General features: G+C 30.1%; 2 protein-coding genes across 11 annotated transcripts; both read right to left on the bottom strand.

Annotated features, from left to right (window-relative positions):
• Positions 1–737: 737 nt before the first annotated feature.
• On the bottom strand, positions 738–6,145 carry LOC127255317 (FKBP12-interacting protein of 37 kDa). 4 transcript variants are annotated; one of them, XM_051280804.1, is made up of 15 exons: positions 5,926–6,145; positions 5,717–5,779; positions 5,603–5,642; positions 5,439–5,500; positions 4,743–4,810; positions 4,370–4,406; positions 4,157–4,244; positions 3,980–4,044; positions 3,815–3,892; positions 2,888–2,935; positions 2,459–2,512; positions 2,078–2,239; positions 1,825–1,894; positions 1,225–1,280; positions 738–1,140 (listed from the first exon to the last, which is right to left on the bottom strand). In XM_051280804.1, the coding sequence occupies exons 2-15, from the start codon at positions 5,741–5,743 to the stop codon at positions 889–891; spliced, it is 1,107 nt and encodes a 368-aa protein (XP_051136761.1). In that variant the 5' UTR covers positions 5,744–5,779; positions 5,926–6,145; the 3' UTR covers positions 738–888. The 4 variants fall into 4 exon arrangements, with proteins under 4 accessions (XP_051136761.1, XP_051136763.1, XP_051136764.1 ...); XM_051280806.1 differs by having other exon boundaries at positions 5,935–6,145; XM_051280807.1 differs by having other exon boundaries at positions 5,938–6,145.
• Positions 6,146–7,519: 1,374 nt separating this feature from the next.
• LOC127255111 (kinetochore protein SPC25 homolog) lies at positions 7,520–11,754 on the bottom strand. Of its 7 annotated transcripts, XM_051280497.1 has the most exons (11): positions 11,502–11,754; positions 11,318–11,383; positions 10,157–10,303; positions 9,709–9,822; positions 9,530–9,619; positions 9,333–9,455; positions 8,964–9,184; positions 8,294–8,674; positions 7,957–8,225; positions 7,840–7,878; positions 7,522–7,710 (listed from the first exon to the last, which is right to left on the bottom strand). In XM_051280497.1, the coding sequence occupies exons 1-8, from the start codon at positions 11,668–11,670 to the stop codon at positions 8,663–8,665; spliced, it is 942 nt and encodes a 313-aa protein (XP_051136454.1). In that variant the 5' UTR covers positions 11,671–11,754; the 3' UTR covers positions 7,522–7,710; positions 7,840–7,878; positions 7,957–8,225; positions 8,294–8,662. The 7 variants fall into 7 exon arrangements, with proteins under 7 accessions (XP_051136450.1, XP_051136451.1, XP_051136453.1 ...); XM_051280493.1 differs by having other exon boundaries at positions 7,520–7,878; XM_051280494.1 differs by having other exon boundaries at positions 7,520–7,878; positions 8,015–8,225.
• Between the last annotated feature and the right edge of the window lie 4,277 nt (positions 11,755–16,031).

Raw genomic sequence — 16,031 nt, 5'->3', positions numbered from 1 at the left:
ATTTAAGGAATTAGACTTGGATAAAAACAAGCACATTTTTAAGTGGACAAATCAATAAGAGCTTTGTCACCGTCATCTATGTTATACATATTTCATTAATCAAACATTTTCTAAAATGTCTTTTTTAAATATATACAAGCACACACGTGTTTTTAACTATAAAATAGTTTTCGTGTATTTATAATTTTAGATGGTTTTGAGTATTTCAATTCTTAAAATTATTGTATTTAAGAAAAAAAATATCTAAATCATCTTATTGTAATTGTACTACCTACTTAATATAATAAATATCCTTTTCACTTACACTATATTACACATTATAAGTGCAAAAAGTAAACAACAACCTACAAATGGACTAGTAAAAAAATGAGAATAACCTTAAAGATTGCAAACATAAATATCATTATAATAATATTATAAAACACTATTAAAAGTATTTTTGTTTTTTTCCCTTAACTTGTACTACGTTTCTATAAAATAATTAATGTTTCTATAAAATAATTAATATTGCAAACATAAATGAGACTCGTACTCCCCCTCAAAGTACTCTTTTTACCATTTTCGTTAGTCTCATTTCAGTATTTATTTTCCTTTTATTTAAATTACAAACATACAATTACACATACACTTACTTTTTACATAAAACAAAAACATCAAATCAAATATTCTTATTTTCACTGTTTTCAAAATTCCAAAACCCTGCTTAGCTTAACTTTCTGGTTTGCTGAGGCCCAAAATTCATGAAATGTAAAGTAATCAACATTAATGGCCAGATCTAATAATAATAATAAAGTTGGTTCCATTAAAAATCCAATGATCTGAAAAAAAGGGATTTGCTAAAACATAAACAAACTACAACAAACAAAAACGAAATGTACCTGTGTTCGCTTAACAAGTTTCTTCTTCTTTAACACCACCAACTTCTTCTTCATTCTGCACTGTCTGTATCGGCATCGGAATCGGAATCTGCGTCGGCGTCTCAGTATTTTGCGTCGGCGACATCTCCGTATTCGTCTCCTCTATTTGCATCTGCACATCCTCTGCAACGGCGACGACGCTCTTGCTCTTCTCCTGTAGTTCGTCGTTTAGTCTTTGAATCTCCGAATCTTTTTCTTCTAATTTCTCTTGCAAGATAACCACCTAAACCAATATTACCAATGCCACGTCTAAGTCTAAGATCGAGTTGGGAAAAAAGTCGAAGATAGAAGAAAAAGTATTAAGTACCAATTCATTCGATCTGTCGACATCGCCGGTCAATTTCACCATTTGCTTGGATACTTCTGCAGACGATACAAAATGTTACGTTTCGAGAGAATTTCGAAAAGTTGTTTATTAATAATGAAATTGGAATCTATCTATACAAAACGAATAAACTCAAATAATAGCTACCAAATTTAAATAACATTAACCAAAATATCTTTCTTATTTTAAAAAATTATTCATACACTAATACCAAAATATTTTTAATTTCTACTTAAATAAAAAATATATCATTATACGTACAATTACTTTATAAATAAAGTCAAAAGATAAAAATGTAAATAACTTACAATTCCACGACTAATAAAATAACATTATTTCTTAATCTACTACAAAATTGTCCCATTGATTTGGGACGGAGGGAGTATATCTCAACACAAATTTCCAAGTTTATTTATTAATAATTAAATTAGGATCTACTTATAGATATGATGCAAAAAGAATAATTTCGAATAGTAACTACCGAATTTAAATAATATTAACCAAAATATCTATTAAAATGTATCTCAGAACAAAATGTAAATATCAAACTGCTGCCGAGCAAAAGATGGAGGTGAATCTGACCTTCAAATAGACTTCTGAGTTCGTAATTTTGAGTTCTTTGCACCGCAAGTTTCATTGATAGCTCGTGGATCTAAAAGAAAATCAAGAAAATAAAGTAAATAGAACGAATTCACCCAATAACACAAAGATCAAAAGCATTGATCGACAATATGGTCCATTCACTTTTTACTAATTTATCTACATTAAGTCGATAACACCTAGCATAATGTACTTATTTAAGTCTACGAAAATATCATACGGTAAAAAGTAGTACCTTCCCTTCTTTGGCCTGGTTGCCCATTTCTTCGTTCTCTTCTTGAAGTGTCCGGCATTTTGCCATTAACTGCTTCCCCATTTTACTCTGTGTGGTGAAAGTAACGGCGGATATATGATCCTGCAACTCTTTGACTTTGTTCTCCTTCTCTTCCACCAAATTCTGATGGACACGACATTTTTTACAGAGTGCAATCAGTTTAAAATACTCTTAATTTTTACATAAATTGTAACCAATAAGAAAACAATATGACGTACAAAATCTATATATATACACTATGATATGTGCAACAATATATGTATGGGCATGAAAACTTATCATTAGTGAAAAACAATATCGCTTTTGGCTATGATTACAATATACAAGTAAGAATCTAAGTACCTTCAGTCTCACAAACTCCTCGTGAATAGCTGGATCTAGCAATAATCTCCTCGCCTATCATGTTAATCAGAACTTTTATTATTAACAAATGAAGAATTAACAGATTGCCATCTATAAAAGATAAAAGTAATTTAACATACACATTCCTAAAGACAATATACAAGTAACATTCGACCAGGTCTATTCTGGACATTCACAACTTGAACAGAATGCAGTTTCTTCGATGATTGAAAAAGAATAACCACACGTGTTGTTGCTACACGATGACTTACAGTCAGCTTGCCAAACCGATAATATTTATTAGCATCTAAATCATAAGGAACACTGGGGCCGCGATTGGTAATGGCACAACCATTGATTTTATTTTAAGGATGAAGATCAGACAACATGAAAGCAATGATGTAACGTGTATCTATTTCCCTATAATACCTGCAATGATGGTGGTTTCATTTGAGCTCTCAAATCCCGGACAGCAGACTGGTTAAGTGTTCAAAGAAATGAATCAGAACATGAATTAGGAAGAAAAAAAATGCGCATTAGGTATCAAAACCATGTTTAACATTATCTTAAGCATAAATACATAAGAAACCACTCAAAGCATGTGCTTGGGAAAGTTATGGTTTTATACAATCATAGTGAAATACATGGGAAAAGATTAACTTTATAAGCCAAGCCATCAGCAAATGCCAGCATTGTTCCTTAGCTAATGTGAGGTCCTCTTCGCCACAAAGTCCAAAAGATAAACAGATTTTATCCTTACAAGCTATTTGTTGTTGAAATTCTTATACAATAACTAATCACACATATAGGACAAGGACATTAACAACATTTTATTCAACTCATATATCTATGTTTGGTAGCTGAAATCTGGTTTTAATCAATTCTTCAAACAAATAAAGAAATGAAAATCAAGAAAAGCTGAACTGCACAAGGAAGATTTGACTGGAACCCACAACGAGAATTTTAACACTCCTTTAATCTAAGATTACTTTTCAATTGACCAAAAAAGGCAGTTCATAAGAAAAAAGAAATGGCATCATGTGTTAGTGGATCAAGGGGCATATCCATCCGTACACACACAAATCTTGCTTTTATTATAAATATATATTAATGTCAGTAGCTTTGCTTGATGCTTTTAGTACCAAGAATTCTCAAACACAAAACTAGATGGATTGCAAGCACAAAACATATGTCCAACATAATAATAACTTTCTCACAGTTAGGCACATTTTCAGAATATTTAAATAACAAAACAGGAGATTAGCATGCATTTCAGCTAAATTAATGAAATGCTGCTAGGAATCCATGCATATCCTCCTACACTTAACGATGCAAACATGAATAATGACTTCTCACCTTTAACTCAGCTATCTCCTGCTCCCGCTTCGCAAATGTCACAATAAAAGCAGCTTCTTTTTTCTTTGCTTTCTCAAGCTAAAAAAATGAATATTTCGTTAAATTATAGATCAACAAACAAACACTGAAGTCCTGCATATGCTCATACAAAAAATCAACACTCACTTGCTCTTTCAAGGCCTCCTCAGAGGACCTCAGCGAATTAAGGTAGTTGAGAACAAGTTTTGGTTCTGGCAGAAAATTAAGTCGATTTCCACAAATAAATAAAAATATCCCATACTATCATAAAAGCTTCTATAAGCTGGAAGCCAAAAGACAAAATGCCAATTTTGAATCCCAAACCAGGAGTTGCGCTGGGTGTAATGAACGATTCATTCTGGAAAGATGAATGCCAATTTTGAATCTCAGATTTCGCATCTTCAAGTGCTTTCTGAAATAAAACAGATTTTAAATAATAATAATGATAATCTACAGGTTTTAGGAACAAGGATATAGACAGTACTCAGTAGAAATATAATGACAAAAGGAAAGGCAAAGCATAAGGCACATACATACCTGACATCTAGCGAGTTCAGCTTCACGGTTCTTTAGGCTAGAGAAAAACAGACAGATGAAATATGTCACTTATCTAGGTAAAATCTAATGTTGTGTTTGGTTGGAGAATTTTTAAAGATTTCTACTATTCTCCAATTTATTTTCTCAAAAAACATCGAATCAAACATCTATTTTTTATTATTTTATTTCAATAAAAATCAATTTTATTTTCAAAACATTACATAACACCTATTTATACCACATCATACGGCTATTCTAATTCAATTTTTTTTACTACTCAAAACTCAAACCCAAAATCCAAACCCCCAACCAAACACACGTTTTGACTAGTCTATCACATAAAATAACATCCCAATCAATAAAGGAAGAATACCTCTCACGAAGCGATAAAATCATTCCAGTTGTAGTACCAGGTGCACTCTCCTCTACTTTCAAGCTGGCCTTAGAGTGAGGAAAATAATAAAAAAAATAATAATAAGATCAAGTGAAAAATCTTGCAACTATTGTTCCTTAATTGGTCAAACAATAACTGGAAACAATGTGGCATTCTAAAAAGCATGAATTCAAACACCTATTTTTTTTTATATATATTATACTAAAAATTAACGTATAGATTCAAAACATCACATAATACCGATTTATATCATATCAAACGACTATTCCAATTCAAAAAATTTTACTATTCAAAATTCAAACCCCCAAACAAACACAAATAACATATACAAAGCAATGCATATTTTGCTTAGTGCTACATAACATGAAGTTTGATAGTCGAAGAATTCAATGCATGCTATAAATTCACAAACCTTTACCAATGTATCATAAGTTTTTTTTTTTTTGATGAATGCAACTCATAATTTTTTTTGATCGGAAAATGCAATTCATAATTTGCGTGATCAAACAGTGGTTATAGAGATATCCAATTCCACCTCTTTCCTTCAGATTTAATTTCCATTGCCTTAAAATAAGAACATAACTTCAAAATCCCCAAACACACAGAAATAACTAATGCAGATCAAAGCGCTATGATAGCAAAGATTAGAAGAGAAGAGAATACTGGCCAAAATACCTTTTTCGAGCCAAAAATATCGTCTTCATCATCGTCGAGGTCAGCAAAGCTTCTTTTACTTCCTAACACACAAACACGAATTCATAGCTGAATCGTGAGACATTTGGTAACGTATCCATCAATTTACTCAAACAATTCATTTGAACCCCAAAATAACAAAAAACCTGGACGTCTTGCGGAAAAATCACCTCCGAAATCATCATCCTGCAATTTATTCAGCAGGTAAGTGCCGCAAACACAAACGAATTGAAGGAATGAGAGAGATTGTTAGAACTTACATCATCGAAGTTTCCATGCGAAGCCATTGAGATTTTGAATTGAAGTTCGATTTGAAACCCTAACTGGAAACGGACGGATTGATTTGAGCACCAGCGTATTCACTCAGATTATAATCATTATTAATATTTACTATTATTTATTGATTATATTAAGTTATCATTATTTAAGAAAATGTCGAGTAAATCAAAATTTCTATTTAAATCAAAACCAGAGAAACCACTGTGAAGTGTGAAGTGGCTTTGTGGCGCGGAATCGTCCCCTCACCGACGTTGCAGGAGAAGTGTTGATTGTCGACGGTCGCGAAGCGAGACTAACGTACGGCCTGATGCACCGGGCGGAGGCTATTTCCGAACGATTTTCCGGCGGTGGGAGTTTGTAGGGGAAAAAAGACGACACCGCGAAGGAGAGGGCGGCGGCAGTAGGAGGGTTAGGGATTGTAAAAGATGTTTATTTTATAATATTATAATAATTAAAAATAATACTTTTTCGTTCCACAAAACATGATAAATTTTAAAATAATTTTAATTTTAATTTTTTAATGCAAAATACTTTATGTACTGAAATTATTTTTTAAAAAATTATTCTATCAATTGAAAATTAATGTACAATTAATATACAATTAGATAATAATAAATAAATTGATTTTGATCATTTAAATGCAATTAACACACAAAAGTGAATTGTAATTATAAAAATTTTAAAATAAACAATAAATTAAATTTTTTGAATTGAATTGTTGTTAAAAATAATTCATTATGATATACTAAAATTTATACAATATACTATATATTAAAATTTTTAGTTTGATATTTTTAGTCTGATATAATTTGAGGTATTTTTTAAATATACAAAAAAATAATTATTTTTTATATTTTGATATATATAGAGAATTTTTTTATGTGCGGTATACAAATAAAAATAAAGTGGCACGCTAACTAAAAGCATCAAATTAAATCAAATCAAAGAATTATTTTTTATTTATTATATTATAACAGAATCTATTTTTACATTTAAAATATCACATCTAATATATATTTATATTACATCACATTATTATTTCTAATTCAAAATTTTACTATTCTAAAGCAAAATAAAAATTCAATACCAAAATTTTACAAAAAACATACAATATTAGAAGTTTTGGGACTTTTCTATTACTCCCTAGTTTACCTGCATCATTAACATTAAAAATATCATTATATGTCTATAATTTTTTGAACAAATGCCTTGCAACAGTACTATAAGACAATGAAAACTTAGAGCCTTAGATTTATTACATATTACCAACAATTTATCCCGTGAAGGATAACGTAGTATTATAATGATTGAATATGTGTCCGTGAAGTCGTACCTTCAAATTTATTCGACATATACAAACTAGAATTGGAATCTTCTGAGAAATGAATGAAAAATCTACCTTAAGCCAAATATTGTACTTCATCAATCCTAACAAACAAAGAAAAGTTAATCTTTCAAGATACCAAAGCTCAATCGACCTATTTTACAAATTATCGTGAGATTATGAATTTAAAACTCATAAACGACTATTATTTTCAACCCTGGCTCGTCTGCACTCTCGTACGTCCATTGTTCATTTGAACAATCTAGAATTGAAATATTTTGATAATGTAATGAAAATTCGAGCTTTCGCCAAATATTGAACTTCATCAATCCAACAACAGGTGATGAATGAGATAATCTTTCGCTATAAATGAACCAAAATTCAATCAACATATTCCAAAGATAACTGTGAAGTTATGAATTAGAAAGCCAATTATTTTCAACTCCGGCTCGTCTGCCCTTTCAAGAACTCATCATCATTAGGACAAGTTAGGATTCAAATGTTTCAAGAAAGTAAAGAAAAATCAACTTTACGCCAAATATTGAACTTCATCAATCCAACAAGAGGAGAGGAGACAATCTTTCGCAATAAACAAATTAAAACTCAATCGACAGACTCCAAAAATAACCGTGAAGTTATGAATTCGAACACCTGTCATTCATTGAGACAAGTTAGGATTGAAAACTTTCAGGAAAGTAATGAAAATCTGACCTTACGCCAAATATAGAACTCTGTCAAATCAACAAGAGGAGAAGAGATAATCTTTCGAGATGTACGAACCAAAACTCAATCCATAGGAGAACAGGCAAGTCCGGTAACCTGAAAAAGCCTTTGAGCAATTATCTCGGCATGTAGAATAACTCCTCGAAAACTTCTGTACATTTTTCCTATATGTACCTAGATTTATAATAGTGGAGAATCGTCGATATTACTCAAAAACAGTTCATACTCATACATTTCCAGGGTACCAGTTTGTAGCCATCTCAATATCTCATTGCTCGTCTACTAAGCATAGTTCAATGGAAGCTTTTCTCATGGCGTCCCGAGACCTTTTCTTTTTCCGGACTTACCAAATTCCCTGCACTGTCCTTTTGGCTCGACATATGAGTTGACGTGAAACCACTGAATAACCAGACGATCCTCAAAGTTCAAACCGAGAAAAAATCCTGGAAAATTAAGAGTTTAGTCAAGTCTTAGAGTGGATGGAATCAACAACTTTTTAAAGCGATTTTACCTGCAGATGTCCATTTGCAGAACCTTTTTTCTTCATTCTGCTGGATGTGATCTGGACGTGCCTGGTGAACATTATACAAGGTATTTGTAGATATTCAACCAAACACAAATACCGTTCATACTAAGAAAAAATCGATCTGATTAACATTGATCAGTAGAGCCTACGAATTACGTCAATAGTACAAGAAACTTATACTACATCATCTGTATCGGTTATGTAGCACACTAGACTAGGCAAGTTAATTCATACTAGTTCGGCTATATGGCACACTAACTCGTTCTTTGCAATTGTCAGGGTAGCAATTGCAAGTAGAAGAGCATACTGTCTCGATCCTTATAATAAACATCTGATATACGGCAACGATTAGGATCATTTCTTGACCTGCAAAGATTTGAGAATCCATTCAGAAACAGAAATAACAACACACTTGTAATTACCATTTTATTATAATTCTATTTCTTGAAATAAGTTGGAACATAATGAAGCATGAATATAGAGAAGTTGGACAATCCAAAAACTCGAACTTGCAACACTGTAAAATTGAAACTAGCGGAGTATATTGGATTGTACGGATTTTGTGTCTGGCGATGTTTGGTTAAATTTAAACGTATGAAGAGACAACACATCTCCCATTCCATTTTGATGAATAGACATATGTTAGCTAACTCACCTTCGAACGTGCAGATTCCCGAAGAGAATAAGGAGACCGGGAAAAGAGAATTTTGTTTCCCTTCCTATCTTTCTTTATATTGCTGCCAGACTTACCAATTTGAAGCCCTTCGTTTGCGATTGGAGATTCATATGTCTGATCAGTTGAGTATGAAGCAACCAGGCCAGACGAGGAAATTGTTGAAGAGTCTTGGTTGATAGACAGTTCGCGTAGGGAAGTGCCTGGACAGTAATGACATCTAGTGTTATGAACGTAACTCGGATAAAATAAAGAGCAAGCAAGAATATTCTTCTACATAATCGCAAGGCAATACAGTAAATCTATTATAGATTTCACCAAATATAAATGCTAAAGATAAGATGTTCATACCATGTGCTGCAGCTTCAAGAAATTTCTCTCTCATAGTTCTAACAAATTTGAATAATCCATTGGTTTTGTTTAACTCCTTAATCAGCTCCTTTGTGTCATTCAGATGTGGATCGCATTTAATCACTAAAGAGAATTCCAAAGGAGAAAATGATAAGTTATGTCGAGTGTAGGGAAAGTCGACAATAAGTAATACTTACATGTGTATATCTCATTTTCATGGCGCAGGGTAAAGGAGTACTCCTCGTCCAGCTTCTCACAATTAATGTTAGTGAATATGAATTTTACACCTACAACAGGGTGGAGAGAAAGTAAGAAATGCTCTCGTGGCTAAAACAGATTTATTCCAAAAAGTGTAGGCATCTAAAGAATTACGCACCATGACCAGATTCAACACGGAAGCCAAGAACCTTGTTATACCATGAAATAGCATCCTCGACTTGTTCTTGATGCTCCTTGTTCTGACTACATTGTTTCTCAGAAGTTGTCAAAGCTGTTTCGATAAAAGAAAACAAAGAAACAACTAAAATCTGGTGTATATCACAGTCAAGAATTTAAATTTCACATAATGAATATGCAAGAAAACACTAATGTCCCAAAAACACTCTAGCCCGATCCCTCCTATGTTTAGAAGACTAAATAATTCAGAATCCAAAAAAGATAATTTAGTTCCTTGAACATCTTATCATTGGCGTAAGAGTTTCCATCACAATGTGAATTTCTATGTTCATTTCAGTTTACAAGGCCATTTCTTTTCCTTTTTTCGATAACCACTCCATAATTCTACAAGTAAAGGCCACGTGATAGATTTATGGATACTCATTAACCTTCAGAATGTTGAGATAGTATAGCAGCATATCCATCTTTCCTTTCCTTCTGGTCCTGCACATTCTTTTTCAGTTTATCAACTTCAGCTTTCGTAGCAGATATAGACTCCATTAGTGCCATCTGCATTGCCTCTTTCCGATTCTTCACTGTAAATGCAACGCGAAAGGGAAAAAAGAAAAAGTTACATACTCTCAGACAAATTTAAAAACAGAAAATGATAACTTCCAATGATTAACATCTATATTTATGTAGTAAGTAGTAAGAACACATAACTACTACAGCATTTGCAAAGAGAAAATTTGTCGCTTAACCAGAGGTTTGAGACTGCAAGAAATGATTCCTATTCTAGGAATTCCCAATTCAAGAATGTCTTCTAGTGTTACATGGACCTCAACCTAGTTGATGTTACATCACCGTAAATGCTTAATTAAATATATCCACTCCGGTTTCTCTCTTTCATACCTATTTCTCATTACGATTTTCCAACCTATGAATTTCACAAGAATATTGTTCCATGTTCTTGTGCACTAGGACAAAAGGCCAACAAAAAAAGCCTTCTTTACATGTTTAGACTCTAGTAAAACCCACCGTTGTACATCTAGATGTAAAAGTGTACAGTAGTATTTTTTATTAACATTTGTGCTCTTTTTGTTTGGTTTTTTTTTAAAATCACTATTCAATTATTTTTTTTCTAAATAAATTAAATCAAACATCCAATTTTTATTTTTTATATTATACTAAAAACTAATTTTTAGTCAAGACATCACGTCAAATAACTATTTGAATTCAAAATATAAAGCCAAAATCTAAATTCTCAAACAAACACACTTTTTTTCGAGAGAATCACCAGCCAAACCAACAAAACTTTAGCGGCCAACAGTAAAATAACACAATTTACATTCTTATTTACAGCTAAATCATGCAGATTAAATTGTTGAATCAAACCATATGAGAAACACAGAGAGCTACCTGCACCATTGCTCATTTGCAATACTAAGGGACAGCCATACAAAATTCTTACAAAATCTACAGCTTGACAAGAACACATACAATTTCAACCTCACTTCACAAAACATTAAAATTTTGAAAATTAATAATAACAATTCAAATAATTTTCACTAAAGGGTAAATTTGATTGAACCGAAAGCTGAGAAAAATACCAGCAAGAGACTTCACCAGAGCATCCTCCGCTTCCTTCAACTCGCCTTTAACCTGTTCAAGTTTGCCTGCCAACATATATAAATTAACTAATTTAAAAATTCCTAAAAAATTCAACCCTAAATTCCCAATTCAAACCACTACTTCAAAAAATTAAGCACAATTGATTTAAAAAATCGTCATTGCCTTGAAGCAGAACGGTTCGCTGAATTTGCGATTTGGCGGAATCGAAATTATTTTTATAGGAATCATCCAACGTGTCGAGTCTGTGCTTCTGAATTGGCATTTCACTTTCGCAGGCTAACCGCATTTGAGCAATCCGCGTCAGCGTAGAACTCTCCACTGTGCCCTCCATTGTTTCGAGAAAGCACTGCTGCACAAGTGTGTGCGAGACCGGAGACGGAATCAGTGGGAATGGAAAGAGGATACATCGCTTTGCCGCCCGCCTAGACTTGCCGATCCGGTTCGAGATTCAAACTGAAACCGTCGTTCCGACGGTTCGATTGCGGTTTGTTAATTTCTCAAACCGCGATCAGCCGGTTTATTTGAACCGGCGGTTCTGCCGTTATTTATAGTTTTACTTTGAACCGGCCGGCGGCTGCTATTGCGGGCGGGCCGTGACTGTAATGAAGAAAGAGGAGAAAAGAAAATGACGGAAAGGAAAGAAAAGAATTGGAAAGAATTTAAATATAATGATATTTTTAATATTAAGCAGGTAAATATAAATTTATTAAATAAACAAATAGAATATATATTATATTGGGTAAGTTGCGTTATATCCATGTGCATTTTATTATAAAATATTTCATATTTTATTTATTAATTAAAATTCTCTTATATTATACTCTTTTTGTTCCAAAAGGTATAATTTTATTGGGTTGGACACAGGATTTAATGGTAAAAAATAATGATAAATTATTTTTTTGCCCTCACGAGTATATTAGTATAAAAAGTAGTGATAATTATATAATAATAATACAAAATAATTTTACGGTGATATGATTATTTATAAAAATGAGAATATTATTTTGGAACGGATAAAAATGGTAAATAAAACCATTGTATTAAAATGGAGGGAGTATTGTGTAAATTATTATTTTGTATGTATATTATATAATTTTTATAATAAATGTAGTTGTAGCATACTATTACAATTGAAGCCTCTAATATATCTATTTAAAAAAAAAAAAAAACTATTACCGTTTAAAAAAAAAAAAACTATTACCGTTAAATATGCGGAAACTTAATAATCACTCTTTTGTAATTCTAATTATTAGAAAAAGAATACTCCCTCCTTATCGTCTTTTTCACCGTAGACACGTAAAATTATAAAAGGTATAATTAATAAATAATTAAAAATATATTAATAAAATAATTATTATATAATAAAAATAATTTTATATTACAATTAAAATAACTATTTAGTTCAATTAAAATTTAAAAAATTATAAATTAAAGATTTAAAATAAAATTAAAGTGTACAAGCGATAAAATAAGTGAAACAGATGAAAATGAAAATAGAAATATGAAAATGGTATGTGGAACGAATAGAATATACATACTTGCGATTCTTGTGTATATATATACACACACAACTTTGCACATTACTATTACTCCATTCGTCCCATAAGTAAATATTGATTTGTTTTTTGGACGTAGTTTTAAAAATATTAGTATTATATTGGAATATAGTAGGAATAAAGTGGAAATGACTAAAATAACCTTATTAGTATGTGTGATATAAAGATATTTGTAATATTAGGTAGATAGTACAGTTACTAAAAAATAAAATTGATATTTTGTTATTGTTATGAAACAGACTAAAATGGAAAAATGCATACTTTGTTATGGGATGAAAAGAGTATTATTATTATTATTATTAGGGTAAACTGTTTTTTTAGTCTAGTAACTGGACCTCTTTATCATTTTAGTCCTGTAAGTGGAGCCTGTCGCAAACTAGTCCCATAAGTGAAAATTTTTTGTTGTTTTAGTCCTCCGGCGCCGGAGACGCCCGCGTGGCTCGCCGGAGGTGACGTGTCCGTCAGGTCAGCGACACCTGACGGACACGTGAATTTATTTATTTATTTATTTTTTAATTTTTTTTAATTGGACCAAATAAAAAAAATAAAAAATACAAATAAAATTTAAAATAAATTTAAAATAAGTTTTAAAAAAAAATTTAAAAAATGAAGAAAAAAAAAATCCACGTGTCACCTGGCGGACACGTCACATCCGGCGAGTCACGCGGGCATCTCCAGCGCCGGAGGACTAAAACAGCGAAAATTTTTCACTTATGTGACTAGTTTGCGACAGACTCCACTTACCGAACTAAAATGATAAGAGGGTCAGTTATGGACTTAAAAATCAGTTTACCATTATTATTATTATTATTATTATTATTATTATTATTATTATATCGAATAAGAATGTAATAATTGGTGTCTAAAGACAATAATTAAAATATGTTTTAAAAAAGAGAGAAAAAGATAAAGTAAATTATATATATTATAGGATATAATTATTTACAAATTAGTTGAGATCTAGAAAGTTTGCACTATATATATATATATATATTTATAGTTTAAAGACTGCTCAATTTTTATTTTTATTTTTTATATTTTAAAAATATTGTATAAATTTTTTTAATTTAAAAAGTAATAATGTGCAATTTTTAAATTATTAAAGTGAATAATACATTTTATTTATTTATTTATTTATTTATTTTTTTAAAAAAAAAGCATAAATGAGTTATTAAGCAATTTTATCTACTTTATATTTACGTTGAAAGAATGGAACAACACTCCAAAAGAAAAACACAAACTAAAACATTTAGTTAGGCCATTAAGCAAAAGGGACAATAATTGATTATTAAATAATATATTTAATTTCAAAATAAGTCTTGAAAGTAGGAAAAAAGATAACACACCAATAAAAAGCTACAAAGTTATGCACAATTAGCAACAAAATAATATATTTTTTTAGTAGAATTGATTGAATGAATTTGTTAAAAATAAAAAATAAAAAATAAAAAAAAATTACTCCCTCCGTCCACATAATTTGTTCCTATTTTCTATTTTCGTCTGTCATACATAACTTGTCCTTTCTATTTTTGGAAATATAATTATGCACTTTAATCGCATTTTAAATTTTAAATTTTATAAATTTCTTAATTTTAATTAAATTATTTACTTATCTTAATCTTAATCTATAATTATTTTTACTAAATAATAATTATTTTTACTAATACACTTCTTAATTACTTACTAATTATACTTTATCTAAATTCCCGTGTCTACGGTAATACGCCAATGTTATATTGGAGGGAGAGAGTATATAATAATATAGGTAAATTTATTGCATGTTACCCACTTATGTTTTTTTCACAAATGCAAAAAATATTTTATTTTTTATTTATTAAAATAAACACAAAACACTTTCTTCATCCATAGTTGAGTTTTTCGTAAATAACCGGATTATCTAAGTGTTATGCAAATAAATTAAATAAAATATTTTAAATATAATTTTTTTAACAAAAAAAGAAAAAAAAAAAGATCAACTATTTATTTTACAATTTATAAAAATTTAGACGACTCGCCTTCATTCTACAACAAATAAAAATGAAGAGTTCATTAATTTTTAATTATTTATTTTATTCAAAAAATAATATTTAAGATATTTTATCCAATTTATTTATATCATACTTGTATAATAAAAAACATATATATGAGCAATATTAGCGTTTGAATAAAAGAATATTCTATATTTATTGTAATATAACACAAAAAAGTTCATATAATAAATAAAATATAAAATATTGGGAAAAAATTATTTTTGTCCTAATATAACCAAAATTCATCAATTTTGGTCAAATATAAAAATCTTATCAATTTTGGTCCAAATGTAATCAAAACTCATCGTTTTTTTTGTCTCAATATAACCAAAACTCATCATTTTTTATCCCAATATAAATTTTTTATAACAATTTTAGTCATAGTATAACCAAAAGTCATCATTTTTTATCATAATATAATCAAACTTTATCTTTTTTTGTCCCACCGTCAACAAACCTACAGAAAATGCTGCAAGATTGTGCAATTTCTTCAAAAATAAATATAAGGTTTGATTTCTTTTCACATCAGCATTTTCCGCAGGTTTGTTGACGGTTGGGATCAAAAAAGATAAGGTTTGATTATATTGGGACAAAAAAATAAAGTTTGGTTATATTATGACAAAAAATGATGAGTTTTGGTTATATTGTGACTAAAATTGATAAAAAAATTTATATCGGGACAAAAAATATGAGTTTTGGTTATATTATGATCAAAATTGATAAGATTTTTATATTGGGACCAAAATTAATGAATTTTGATTATATTAGAACCAAAAATAATTTTTTCCTTAAAATATTTTATACATTTATAATAAAAACACATGCGATCGTCATGCAATTTACCAAAAACCACACACAAGTTTAGGTGATTTGGCAAAACACCAATGAACTCTCTAATATTATAAAAACAGCACTTCAATATGTTTGTTTGTACATGATATATCTTATTGTTTGATTAAAAAATTAAAAATAAAATTTTGACTGTGGCACTACATTAATAATTTATTTTTTTAAACGATCATCTCATTCGACTCTTTTAATATTTATTTCCAAGCTATTAAATTCAACTGGAGATTTATTCAAAATATATTTGAAAATAGCGGTCG

This window comes from Andrographis paniculata, unplaced genomic scaffold (genome assembly GCF_009805555.1).
Source record: "Andrographis paniculata isolate CXL003 unplaced genomic scaffold, ASM980555v1 Contig53END, whole genome shotgun sequence".
NCBI classification, from domain to species: Eukaryota; Viridiplantae; Streptophyta; class Magnoliopsida; order Lamiales; family Acanthaceae; genus Andrographis; species Andrographis paniculata.
Note: the sequence above shows the minus strand (reverse complement) of the source record. Positions and strands in the feature narration are given on the sequence as shown.